The sequence below is a fragment of the Pogona vitticeps genome, chromosome 2 (genome assembly GCF_051106095.1).
Source record: "Pogona vitticeps strain Pit_001003342236 chromosome 2, PviZW2.1, whole genome shotgun sequence".
Classification (NCBI taxonomy): domain Eukaryota; kingdom Metazoa; phylum Chordata; class Lepidosauria; order Squamata; family Agamidae; genus Pogona; species Pogona vitticeps.
The window spans coordinates 211,455,054-211,469,261 of NC_135784.1; the positions used below are offsets into that span (position 1 = coordinate 211,455,054).

Here is a 14,208-nt window from a genome sequence, read left to right on the forward strand (position 1 = left end):
GCATTACCTATATTTTCCAGACGGATGATACACATTTGGAAGAATATTCTTTGTGCCCCCCTTTGGCAGAATTAGTATCAAATGAATCTGAGAATGCCTGTCCGTGCCCTATAGAATATGTCGAGGTAAATCCAGACCTTTAAAAACTGCTTTTTAAAAGTTATTATTTCCCATTGACTGATGTACTGTTTTGAGCACAATTCATTGTCATTATCTGTTACAGTGTTTTAAAAAAATAACTGGTTGAATTGCTTGTTGTGTTGCTTTCTACCTTTCATTATTTGTTATTACTCATGATTCTTTTTAAAAATAGGATAGATAAGAAAATTGTATATAAAAATTTGTGTGTGTGTGTGTGTATTTAAAAAGCCAATATATCTCTAAAAAAAGCCCTGAAAAGTAACATTTAAGTCAGTAGAAAATAAAGTAACCTTGGCCCCACTCATTACATTGCTTTTGATATATAATACCATTATATCCTTGTTGCTAAATTAAAAAGAGTAACTTGTTACAAATATCTATGTTACTTGAAATCCTTTATTTCCAAACACTAGCTGAATTTAATATTAATTCTGTTGTTGTTCCGAATGAACCACTGTTTACAAGTAAAGAGTGAACGCTGGGGTTAGCAATGGGAATGGAATTGTCATGGCCTGTCCCTTGTGTTATATGCAGTGTTCCATTTCACCAGCCTATACTCTGAAGGTGCTACCCTTAGCATATTTATCCCATTTGACTTTGGAAACTATGCAGGGTCAGACCGGGTTAGCACTTGCATGGGACACCACCAAGGAACTGCAGTGATCTCCAGATAGGACTGAGAAAGGATCTTGTGTGAAAATCTAGACAGCAGATGCCACTTGTTTGTCTAATATATTTACCCTGCCTTTCTCCTAAGAAAGGACCCAGTGTGGCCTACATCTTTAAAAACACAATATTAAAAGCTAAAAATAGTCAATTATTTGAATATTTAAAAATAATTAAATAAACATGATATTAAAGCAAAATAAACACAAACCATCCCATTTTAAAACCTCTCTTAGACAGCCAGTCACTAAGGAAAAGGCAGCGTTCTGCCTGCTTGCAGAAGGACAACAAAGATGGGGCCAGTCCAGCCTCCTGTGGGAGGGAGTTGTAAAATCTTGGAGCAGAGAATTTTGCGACAGAGAAAGTCTTCTCTTGTGTCCCCATCAAACACATTTCTGAATGTGGTTGGACCACAAGAAAGATCACTCCCCCAGTGATCTTAACATCCGAGCAGGTTCATAAAGGGAAATGTGGTCTTTGAAATAGTTTGGACCCAAGCCATTTAGAGATGTATAGGTTAAAATAGGCACTTTGAATTGTGCCTGGAAAAGGATCAACAGCCAGTGCAGCTGCTGGGGGGGGGGAAGGTATGTGATTCTTGTAACGAGCTGTCTGCAGATTGTTAGAGTTTGTCTTGGAGTTGACAGTATTGTACTAGAACAGTGATTCTTAACCTTTTTGAAAGAAACGCCCCCTTGAGCCACAGAGGAAGTTATCATCGCCCCCCTCCCCGCGGTGATGATATCTTATTTATTTGTTTGTTTGTTTATTTATTTAAGACACTTAAATCCAATGACCCCTGAAAACAAAATTAAATTCCAAGAAAATGAAATGCCCCCCAAAAAGTAACATTCAATGATTTAGTTGCAAGTGAATTTTAAGACGCAAAAAGAAATATAAAAAGGCCATAAAAACAAATGCAGGAACTAAAAATTTCAAGACAAAAAGTCTGAAACGAAATTAAAATTGGAGGAAAATATATATTCATGCACACTGTAAAAAGGCTGCAGCCATCTTCACAGGTTTGGCTTGCTCCAGCGCCCCCCTACCACCCCCTTCTGCTCCAGCGCCCCCACGCTGCCCCTTTTCGTTCTACCGCCCCCTTGAAAAATGAAATCGCCCCCTGGGGGGCATTATCGCCCACGTTAAGAACCACTGTACTAGAAGAACCACAATGCTACTGAGATAAGCACTCCCACTTACTCAAATCTGTAAGTGAAAATTATAATTATTCTGCCCTGTCCCTTCAATTCCAACTCATGACAGCACTTGCCAGGTTTTCCTAGGTATAAAGTACTCAGAAGTGGTTCACCATTCCCTTCTTCTGGGGCACCCTGAGCAGTCTGGACGATGCCACACAGCCTCATTCTTTTGTGGGAGGCACTGTGGGGAAGTGAGTTCCCCCAACCTCTGGCTGCATAGCCAGGTGCTCTAACCCAGTGATCTATCCAATCAGGTCATCTTAAAGCATCAGGGCCAAAGAAAATGGGGCAGGGGGAAAACATACTGCCTTCAAAGAAAGGAAAAGCTTTCTTTTTCAGTTGAAAGGACAACCCAAATTAAGATGTTTCCAATATCTCATCCAAGACATTTCAGAACAGTGTGTGGCCTTAATGTTTTCAAAAATAGCATTATTCCAACAAACTGAAACTTCACCTTGTCTCACAAAAAGAGAACGGAGTAAATGATGCTTTTAATATGAAGCCACTGGAGGTTTATGGCTTCTCTTGGTTATAAACTGTCAGCTCCATGATTGTGTTTAATCATTGTGTGAAGCTTTTGCTTTTGTTTTTTAAAAGGAGCTGTCAGGAAACCAAATATATGCGTCTGAGGGAGAGTCTGCCATTTTAAACTGAGGAATTCAAACATTTCCTTGTGTTTTAGGACTGATGTTTACTATTATGCAAAAGTTAGGAGAAACCCAAGACCATTCCCATTTCCTGCTCATCTTCATTTTTAAGGACTGCTCTAGGAGTAACTGTGTTGAAAATTTAGTTGAATTTATCTGCAGATTTCTCCTTGAAGTGTTAATCACAGTTTCCATTCAATCTTCACACTTTAGACCAAGATTAAAAGGGGGGGGGGGAGGATTCAACATTCTCTCTCTCAGGCATGGCTTGCTCAAAGCATCCAGACTGAGGCCCCAGTTAGTAAACAAAACAAAATAATTTGCATGAAATTGTGACAAGAGGTTGTCTGCCTTATGTTGAGTCTGACTGATAAGAGTCAAAGGTGCCTATCAAAATGCTGTTTGGGCCCAAATTAAAAGAAAGAGTATTTTATGAAACCAAATGAATTGAAGAAATGAATATTGGCATTGGGGAGGTCCATAGTTTGAAGAGGGGCAGGAACATCTCTATGTGAAATGTAATGTCCAAATGTAATCCCACTATTCTCTAACCAAAGTTACTAATGATTTCCATGTGGATATTTTTGCTCAGGAGTTATGATACTAGGGATGTGATGAATTTCTCAGGAAATGTCTTGTTCTTAAAGATGTTCAGTCTTTTGTTATGCCAAGATGTCCCAATGAGCCTTCCCCTACTCCTCCAGATTTCTAGATAACTCCCCCCACTATGATCCCTATAACTGATTTTTCTGCATTCTCTGCAATTACTTCTGTGCAGAAAACAGCCAAAGCCTGTGCAGTATACGTAACACAAAGTTTTTTTGTTTTTCCAAATTCGGTTTTGAATACTTTTATATGTAAACTTTTCTTGTAGAATGAGACATTACATGGCAGGAAATAGCACTACATACTTAGCAGAGAAAATACTTTGCTTCTGTGTATGTGTTGCTATGCTCTCTGTGATTGTTGTAACCCTCCATTCTGCACAGTATAGTGCAGGATGGGACATCACAGAAATTGTGGTTATATCTCATTTTGCAGGGGAACATTCTGCAGTGAGAAGAAAACAAGAGATGTTTTTTCACTCCTGTTCCAAAAGAATGGGACATCACAAGACTCATGTACCTAAATTGTATGTTAATTTAACCTTAGATTAGTTCCTTCCCAGTTAAAAGAAAAGGAAGTCAGGACTTTTTTAAAAGCTAAAACAGGACTGGATAGATCAGAGCACTGAAGTAGTGGAACTTTCACAGCCATTCTCTTTTATTTATTGTATAGTACCCTGAGTGCTGTACAATAAATGGATGGAAGGACAGATCCTGAAACTGAGGCTCCCATACTTTGGCCACCTCATGAGAAGAGAAGACTCCCTGGAAAAAAAAACCCTGATGTTGGGAAAGTGTGAAGGCAAGAGGAGAAGGGGACGACAGAGGACAAGATGGATGGACAGCGTCATCGAAGCTACCAACATGAATTTGATCCAACTCCAAGAGGCAGTGGAGGACAGGAGGGCCTGGTGTGCTCTGGTCCTTGGGGTCACGAAGAGTCGGACACGACTAAACAACTAAACAACAAGAACAACAACAAGCTTGTCTGGACAAAGAATAACAGCAGCAGCAGCAGGGAAACATGGCGGCATAGCAGCTATATTAGGTTAATTTGTCTCATTTACACATTATTTTGGAAGGAATTTAGGTGAATTTCCCAAGGGATTGAGAAGAAGAGGAAAAGGGTAACCAATAGGGATAATGCCAGATAACTGTAGGCGGGTAGAAGAAAGAACAAAAGGCACGAGGAATTGGGAATCTGTAGTTAAAAATACAACTGTCGAATTCACTGGAGATATACTTCCATGTGAATATGCAAAGGTCTTCAGCCTAGAGATCTGTGTCAAATTTGGGGGCACCTCCCCTCACTTGGCAGTCCTCTGCACCCCATACCACATTAGTTAGGAAGGACTTCTGGAGATGCATTATGGGGATGGGAGATGGCTGGAGCCTGGAAGAGGAAATGCAGAACTCTTTTTCCATGGACCTTTAAAAGTTAGCTTACCTTTCAATCCAGTGATGCATATATTCCTACACACATGCTGGTACATGCACAGGCAAAGATACTCAACATTCACATATTTATCCTCTTTTCTTAGCTCAGCAACAGTTGTATTTGTTAATCACGGTTTCCAGATTGTAGAGCCAAATTAGACATGACATAGGAATGCATTTAACATGCTTACCTTTCTCATTTAAATAATAGCTGAAATGGACTTTGTTAGATTAGGAACAGAGTGCGGGGGGGGGGTTTAACTCTTCACTGCATCACTGGGATGCCAACAGCCATTACCAACAAGAGCTTCTGTTAGCAGCAGGAGGACAATTTCCATTGGTGTTAACAGAAGCTGGCAGTGGTGGTGGGGAAGCATATTTTCATTCTTGTTGATATTGGTGAAGAATTTCTGATCTTGGTCTGGCTCTGATTTCTAAGAAGCAGGTGAACATACCAGGTAATGTTCACAATGAGCATAAATTGGCTTGGAATTTGATAAAGAGAATATGTTGTGGCCTGGTTAAATCTGGGTCAGTCATGTGGCTGCATGTTAAGACTATTAAGTGCTCTACTTTGACAATAATGAGCAGGGGGAGAATTCCTATGATATGTCACCCCCCCCACAACCTATGTTTGAGCTTATGGGTGGGTTTGAACATACTGTATTTATGAATAATCTAGTGAGAAAGGCCAGATTAACCATAAACATATTTGAATTCGCTTATGGGTTCAAATGTAGGTTGCAGAGAAAAGGAGAAATGTCATAGAAATCCTCCCCCTAATTATGAGGAAGAGATGCCAGATTACAAGGTAGTCCAATATTACTATGAATTGGAATAGGTGACTTGTTGTTGTTTTTGTTGTTGTTGTTGTTTTAATTGTGCAGCTGATCCGGACCTGCCGAAAAAGCAATCCAACCCAGAGGCTTACCTTTGAGCAAGTCAAGAAGTTGTTGTATAAAATGAATCCGAATAAAGTTAGCCCAGTTGACATGATGATGACGTTGGTAAGAACTGGAGCTGCTTAACTGTACTGGACAATGTCTTAGCAAACACACAGGATGCTCTTGAATGCATTTGAAAGATGTGAAAATTATACTATAGGAATATGTACTATGGAACTTGTTTGAAGAGAAGATGGTACCACTGAAATAATTGTAAACCATCACTTATATAAATCCCATTACAGTAATTCAATTGCTGTGCTCTACTCTAGCCTCTGGATTTAGGTTATACACATTGGCCACATGTGCTTCCTCAAGAGTATTTTTGTGCTCCAAAGCACCTCTGGCACCTAGTACCCCATATTCCTTAAAAATTGCTAAGAACGTTTTTTGAGGTGTGGTGGGCAATGTTGCCATGCTTTGAGGGCTCCTCAACACCCCCTGGAGTCCCCATCTCTCCAATTTCTTTTCTTTTCTGCCACTGGAGGACACAAAAGGGATCTTTTAGTTAGAAAAAAACTTTTTAAAAAATTAAAAACTATTTTTGGTCAATTAAAACCCATCATAGTGACTTTTATCAAAAAATATGCAAATTGGTCTCCTTGGACATGTTCCTTTTCTTGAGTCCTTTCTCTTTGGATGTGTGGCTCTCAGGCTACCAGTAAATCTGAAAAATGGCCCTCAGCCTTGCTGAGGTCAATCACCCCTGCTTTAGAGCTGAACACTGGAAAAAAAGAGATGTGTATCTTTGAATGTAAAGTCAACATGCACCTGACCACTATGGCCAATAACACCAGCACAGTTAGCATCTACTACATGTTTCCCTAGGAACAACAATCTTCCTTTCAGATTAAGTCATTACTGGGTTAAACACTGGTGTGCTGCTTAATGCAGCAGAATGTGTGAAGTAATTTAGCAGCTTCCACTGTGCAAATACTTTCAGATTTCTGAAGTATAATTTTGTGACACTGAACAGTATTTTTAATTGCTGAAGCTATGCAAAATCATCTCGCAGGCCTTTATGTAGCACAATGCTCATGAATCCGATGGCAATATGAGGCTAATGCTGGTGAATGCATGGTTGATTATCCTCTCCTGCTCATCTTCAGAGGTTGCTGAGCTTGAATACATTTTTGTTTGCTTAGATGGAGAAATACAGTAAACACCTGGAAGTGTTAGTAGCAGAAAGGACGCAGGACTTAACACATGAAAAACAGAAGACAGACCGTTTGTTGTACAGTAAGTGAAGTGAATGCAGCATGTTTTGAGTAAATTCTGCATGAGAAACTAAAACTTTGATGAGAATAAAAAAAACTTCATCCACTTCCCTGCCCTTTTTGTGAGACAATGAGGTACAGTGTTTACAGGTTCTTGTGAAAAGACTTGTCACATTTGCAAGAATGATTTTCACAAAGATTGTGTAAACTGCATAAATGGAGGAAGAAGTGAAGTCAAGAAGCATCAAATGGGTTGCTCACAGCTTTTTGTTCAGTCAGCCGATCCTTCTCTCTGTGCATGCTTTGTTTCACAATGGGAAAGGACAGTAGTTTTGCACAGCGATGCTTTTGGCCAAATTACAAAAACCACAACAAAAAGCTCCATACCTTGTTCTTTCTTTGGATTTATGGCTTCTAGACAGAGCTATGAATTCATTGGGAGCTGGGGCAGGGGGGGATTTGCCTGCCATGGGAGATATTTTATTAGGAAAACCGATGCTCATCACAGAAGAACCAGCTCTAGGACTGATGTAATGGTGCTTCCAGCTGAGGCTTTTATCAAGCAATCACCTACCTCCTTCAAGGGATTTTACAGAGGAATACAGATATCATCGTCATCCATTTGTACTCATGATGAGTTTCCCTATCATTCCTGTCTTCTTTCTAAAAATCTGTTCAGGAGAAAAAAAGAGTCCCAGAATGTCTTTTGATCAGTACCAGTAAAGGCCTTCTGTCTTGAAGCAGACTGCAGTTAACAAGGAGTGGAAAGCCTGTAGCTCTTCAGATGCTGAGAAGTGATGGGAGTTGTAGTCCAACAACATCTGGAAGGCAATACATTTGCTATCTCTGACCTTTGTTTGGCTGCTGTGATGGCTGTGGAAAAATGTGCAAGCTGTCCAGTTATGGTTTTCTTGCTGTGAAGATAATTTAGACTTATTAATGCAATTTGTATTTTATCCCAGTAGCAATAACTTTGTTTATTACCCAACATAGGCATGTTGCCTAAACAGGTAGCAGATGATTTAAGGCAAGGGAAACCATCACAGGCCCAAAGTTACATGAGCTCCACCATCTTTTTCAGGTAAGTAAGAATGAACTCAAGGATGTGTGCTACTTTGGCTGTGAGAATGACTTTCCAAAGGTGGCGAAATGTTTCAGCAGAACGGTGGTTTCCTGATGTTTTTGACTCACGGCTCCCTTGACTTACTGGCTGCGGCTCCTCAGTACAGCAGGACTGCCATATCCATAGGATCAGTGACATTTATCCACTGGAAACAAATTAAATTAAATTACAAAAACCACATGAACACACTTTCCCAATGTGTATTACCAGGACTGGTCAACAGAGGGAACCAGTGACTATGCTATATATACAGATGGCTTAATGGAAACACTGGTGGCTTGGCTTCTCCAGGGAAGCAGCTTCCACAAAAATGGAGAAGCCTCATTTTATTGGGGGAGGGGGGAGAAGACGTCCTTGTGAACAGGAGGGCAGGAAACCCAGTCTTTTGGCAAGAGTGGACCAGGGTTCCCTCTCTGTACCATGCATGGACACGAGAGAAACTGCAAATAAGTGCTGTAAGATAGCTTGGGTGGGGAGAAGAAGTGGGGAGGGGGAGGATGAGAGGATTCCATGGTACCCCCGAGTGGGTTTCCTGGCACCCCACGGAGCACAGGTTGGGAAACACTGCTGTAGAGGAATATCTGTCTGCGAAGAGACTTGTGTTTATTTTTCATGTTGTTCCTAATGGCTTTGCAGACATATTGGAGCAATCCAAACTGGGCTATGGAAAACGTGCAACAAGCCTCCAGGAGTGTGACCTACTGCAGTTCTGTTAAAAAAAAAGGCCACTTGCCGTTTGTGGGTGCTCTTAATGAGTAACACACTCCTCCATCTTCAGTGTCTAGCACATTTATGGTTCTATGTGAAAAAATAGATATGGTTTATCTACCTGAATGTGTTTATATATGCATTTCAATTACTACTTTAACAAAAAAAAAGAGTGAGATTTCCTGGGAAATGGAATTAACTTGACCTAAAATTAACTAAAACTGGGCCCAAAAATGTCACAAGATCTTACCTAAGCTATTTCAAGGCTCCAGTGAGTTGCTTTAGTAAAAAGGTCATTGTCTGACTAAATTTCTCAGGCAACAGTTTGTTTCAATGGATGATGATTTGGCAGTGTAAATTGCAGGCCTGACTAGTGGAGATTAGGTGGAAGTGGAGGTTAGGATGAAGTTCCCTTACTTGTTCTCCAAACTAGAGAGTGTCCCCCTTGAATAAAATGGCAGCAGTAAAGAAGAGGCTTCACCACTAGCTTGGTCTTTAAGTAGCAGTTAATTTGACCCACAAGAAGTGGGTGAAATTGAAAACTGAGGAGGTGGAGAAAACAATTTTGGGTTCATCTACAGCAGTAGTTCTCTTCCTGTTACACTTCTATGAGTACAATGCTATTGATGCTGGATCAGAGTTAGTGCTATGTTGGCAGAAAAGGAGAAGTTGCTCTAATTACTCTAGCAAAATAATTGTTTATGTACTGCTTTATGTGAACACACTTTTGATCTTTTATTCTTTCTGTGAGCGAAAGGCACCATTATTTAGAATTGGTTAGATCTGCATGTTTCTGCATTTGACAAGCAGGCCCATTAAAATTCTGCCAATTAATCTCTACTGATTTATGCTTACATTTGCTTGTCTGCAGATGAGCAAGATTTATACATGACAGGATGGCCAAGATTCAAGGATCTATATATCCAACAATGTGAAGCTAACCTATAGAACCTATAGAAAACCTATAGAAAATTTCTAACCTATAGAAAAGTGTGTGTGTGTGTGTGTTCATTTTTCAAATTAATTTTAATTGATTCAGTACATAGTGTGTTTTTTCTTTCCTCCCCCCTTTTCTTTTAAAAATTCTTTTATATTTTGGAATCAGAGACTTCTTTTATCCAATTACCAATGAAAGGTTAAAGAACCAAACTTTAAAAGTCATCAAAGTTCTTATTTGGAATTCTGCTTCAAAGTACCATGAATGATCTAGTCTCTCTCACTGAATGGATCCAGCAGTTCTTCTTAGTGTTATATAGTTGCTTATTTCATAGTCCATTTTCTTCCTTTCCAGACCCGGAGTGTCTCAGAACATGCATTTTTGAAATACAGGCATAATTTAATACATTATATTATTGAAACACTGTTAAATGTCTTTTGACATTAAAATAGTGCAGAACACAATTTAAAAACCCTTTTAGAAATGCAGCAACTAAAAGTATAATGCTTGCTTGCTATTAAAAAGCCTTTCCTCATCAATCAATCATGAGAAACCACAGGTTGTCTAAACAGAAATAGCTTGGTCTTCTGATGGAAGGACAGCAAGGAACTGGGCAGCATAGAATCCTTTGGAAGTGAGGTTCGAAATGGCCACTGAGAAGCTCTTCTTTCACGTCCACACCAGATGGCCTGGGAGGGTTTTCTGGGCTAAAAGAAAATCTCTCCTGATGATCTTAAGACAAAGGCAGGATTTTATGGGGAAATACCACCTTGTACATCAGAGGGGGACACATATGGCCAGGTAGGTATTTGCAGACTGCAAATTCCTATCAGCCGTAGTTCACTTAGCAGAATGAGGAGTAATGAGGAGAGTTTCAATCCAGCATCATCTGGAGTGTCACTAGATCTATATCTGTGAAGTTTATACATATAAATTATAGCATAATTTATACATATAAATTATAGCATAATTTATAAATTATAGCATAATATAAGTTTATACATATAAATTATAGCATAATTTATATGTATGTAAACAAGTGCAATGGAAAACATGGCTTTATAGAAGAATGCTGTTTTCAGCTCTCATATGGCAGTCAAAGAGGTGCTGGATGGGCATGACTAAGTTTAACTTGAGCAATTCTGATTCATGAGGTTGAAAATTTTTACGTGTTATTAACAACACAGATCCTCTGGTAATGTATGAACACTTTACATAGAATTTGCGCCACTGAAAAAGGAAGGCATGAATCCATGGTAGGTAGCTGTGATGAGGGAAGTAATGAAAATGTTCATCAAATACTGTATACTATTTTTTCCTGAGGTTGTTAATCAATGAAAGGATATCAGTAAATTAATTATCCACCTTTAATTAGCAGATTAAATGCTGATATGTAATTAATTTGCATATTATGAAGGTCTCAGTGTAAACATCCTTTTCATGGATTAGGGAAATGTAAAATGACTGATGAATTATTTTTAAAAAGCAGTCACTTGTTAAGGAAACAAACAATGGTGCCTTTTTCATTCTCTGCTATACAAATATAAAGGAAGCATCCAAATAATCTTCAAAATACACAAGTGTAAAATCACATTTTTATAAACCGGGTTCCACGCTCCCTTGCCCGTTCTTGGTCATGCAGATACCCTAGCTTTTAACTAAACATGCGAAGTCACACATTTCCATTTTGCTCTAATCTTCTGCTTAAATGATCAAAACAGGCTGAACAATTGTCATAGAAAATTTTGGAGGAGGGGGGTAATGTCAGAGTAAACTCCTTGAAGCAAATTTTTAAATGTTTCAATTTCAAAACTTCAGTGCTTGTTTAGTGACACATCAGGCTGTATCCAAACCTGGATTTCCACTCATACAAGAGTGGGGTTGAGGGAAAAAGGGTGGATTATGCCTCCCCTCTCTAGCCCCTTATACTATAATAAAGATTCCTGCTTCGAAAGGGTGGACAGTCCTCCACAGCATACTTTTGTTGCCCGAGAGAGCTCCAGGGAAGAGAAGGAAAACCCAAAAATCTTACTTCAAGCATTTTATATTTCAACTACTATGTGACTACATTTCTTCTTTCTTCCTAGTGACATTGTTGGCTTTACCCATCTCTCCAGCACTAGTACACCTTACCAAGTAGTTGACTTCTTAAACAAACTCTACACCACCTTTGATGAAATCATAGATAATTACGATGTCTACAAAGTGGAAACAATAGGAGATGCCTGTGAGTTTTTGAAAAATACCTGAGATTTGGTAATTGCTCAGCTTTCTTCAATGGACTATGAAGATGAAATAAATAAATGTGGTGGTGATGGGAGAAATCCAAAGGAAATGGGCACCCTACAATAAAGGACCCAAAAACAACAAATAGTCCCATGGCACCTTAAGGTCTAACAAGATGTATTGGGTGCAAGATTTTTATGAAATCTTTGTTGATTTGATGCAATAAATGAATACAACTGCTACCCTGAATATTGCCTGCAACTCTTTTGATGTTTAAATATTAAAACAATGGCTGGGGGGAAAAGCATCTTTGGCTAGCCAAAGTAATTGGCATCCAACAATTTTTCCTCCAGTGTAAAGTAGAGATCCAGAAAGTCCCCAGTTCTTTCACCAGTCCAAATTTACTTGGCAAAGCAATATTTCTTTGCTTTTCCCAATATCTCCACAATGGGACTGATAGTAGAGATGTGCCCCTTCTTTGAAGAAAAGTTGCACAATGAACTGAATCTGGGGTATTTGGTTTTGAGGGTGGGTTGACCAATGACAGGGTGGAGAAAGACAGCCCCAAGTACCCTTGAGGCAGAGTGGACACTCATAAAAATAGTGGAGGTTCAGTCCAGCAGCTCCTGTTTTAATAGTACAAGAAAAGAGCACTGTACGAGAAAGAGGTTGGCAGCTGAACCACCAATGAAGCCCTAGAGCTGTTCTGGGCAGTCCACCTCTGAGACCATGAGGAAGGCTGAGAGTGAAGTCACCAGAGTTTCTTACTCCTGCTGCTGCAAGGCATCAATTTTGCATTTGGACAGAGGGAGGGTGGTGTATATTTGATCCTAAAGAATGTCTTATCACTGATTGCCACTCCAGTGGAGCCATCTATAGATTAACTATTGCCATGCACTTTTCTGTTTTTCTGCTTGTATTTGAAGTTCCGGTCTGTTAATAAGTATCTGCCACTGCAAATATACTATGCTTTTTATTTTCAGACATGGTTGTGTCGGGGGTGCCCCGAGAGAATGGTATTCGCCATGCCAGTGAAATTGCAAGTATGGCTCTGGACCTTATCTCAGTGTGCAAAACATTTAGGATTCCACACAAGCCCAATACCCAGCTAAACATCCGAGCAGGAATACACTCAGGTAGGAGGATGGGCAGAGCCATGGCTAAGGCCTGCAATGATTTTTTTTTTTAAACTTGGTGATTGTGTCTGCTAGAGAGGTTAGCCTCTAGGCACTTGCCTAGATTCCTTAGTTTTAGAGGCACACGGCAGATTAATGTCATTCAGAATTTGGAAAGAAATGGAGTCTGCCCTTATAGGGCAGAAGAAGGCAATCTGATGGCCCTACCAGGATTTAAATGGAAATGGAAGGGAAAAGAAGGAAATGTAATGGCCCTTTCTATGTGGGGAATCTTGCTTTGGAGCTTCAGCGTAGTTTTGCCTCATGTTCTGATTAGTGCTGGTCCATTTACTTCAGCACCAGTTGGAACAGAAACTACCGTTGTTCCCTCGGTGGTGGCCCATGAATGGTTCACATCTTTCTGGTGCTTTGAATTAGAACACCCTTCACCCAGAAGGTGTTTTGGTTTCCTTTAAGGGCCTGGAGATCACTGCACCAGTTGTGTGGCATCTCCTCAGCTCCTCCCTAGTTGCAGCTTTGGTTGCTAATCATCCACCTTCTTCTTGTAATCATGTCTAGATCTCATGGGGCCAAACTATATCTTACAGATAGCATGTCATTAGAAACTAAAAACATACTGACATTCTAGAGGTGCAGTTCCACAGGACTTTTGTCCTTGAGTAACTGTACTTGCAAGCAGTATGTGTACCCATTGATGACCAGTCACAGAACAAAGGGAGCTAATTTGTGAACTATTGATCTGATAAGCTTGTGCTTCTTCAATTAAAGAACTACACCTTGTAACGATGTACTCTCAGCAATGGATCACTTGATTCTTATTCACAGGAACTCCTCAACATGTGCAGTTTTGTGTCATTTTCCCTTCCATTGTTTTTTATTCCATTTTCATTTGTATTGTGAATGCTTTCCACCAGTCTTTTAATGTATCCTATGTGTCCTTGCCCCTTCATGGATTGCTGCCTTGTTGTGGCGAAGGGGCTTGAGTAATTCAGAGAAGCTATGGGCTATGCCATACAGGGACACCCAAGACAGACAGGTCATAGTGGAGAGTTCTGACTAAATGCGATCCACCTGCAGTAGGAACTGGCAAGCCACTCCAGTATCTTTGCCAAGAAAACTCTGTGGACAAAAACAAAAGGCTAAGAATCCCATAGAAGAAATGGAGTAGCCCTCATAGTCAACAAAAGAGTGGGAAAATCTGTACTGGGATACAATCTCA

General features: G+C 39.8%; 1 protein-coding gene across 1 annotated transcript in view; it reads left to right on the top strand.

Moving 5' to 3' along the window:
* LOC110077741 (atrial natriuretic peptide receptor 1) overlaps positions 1–14,208 on the top strand; it is an 87,693-nt gene that overhangs the window by 62,407 nt on the left and 11,078 nt on the right. Inside the window, exons 17-22 of the mRNA XM_078384084.1 lie at positions 21–125; positions 5,586–5,705; positions 6,788–6,881; positions 7,853–7,940; positions 11,715–11,854; positions 12,837–12,989. Of these exons, the coding sequence (XP_078240210.1) occupies positions 21–125; positions 5,586–5,705; positions 6,788–6,881; positions 7,853–7,940; positions 11,715–11,854; positions 12,837–12,989 (700 nt within the window). The remainder of the gene's footprint in view (positions 1–20; positions 126–5,585; positions 5,706–6,787; positions 6,882–7,852; positions 7,941–11,714; positions 11,855–12,836; positions 12,990–14,208) is intronic.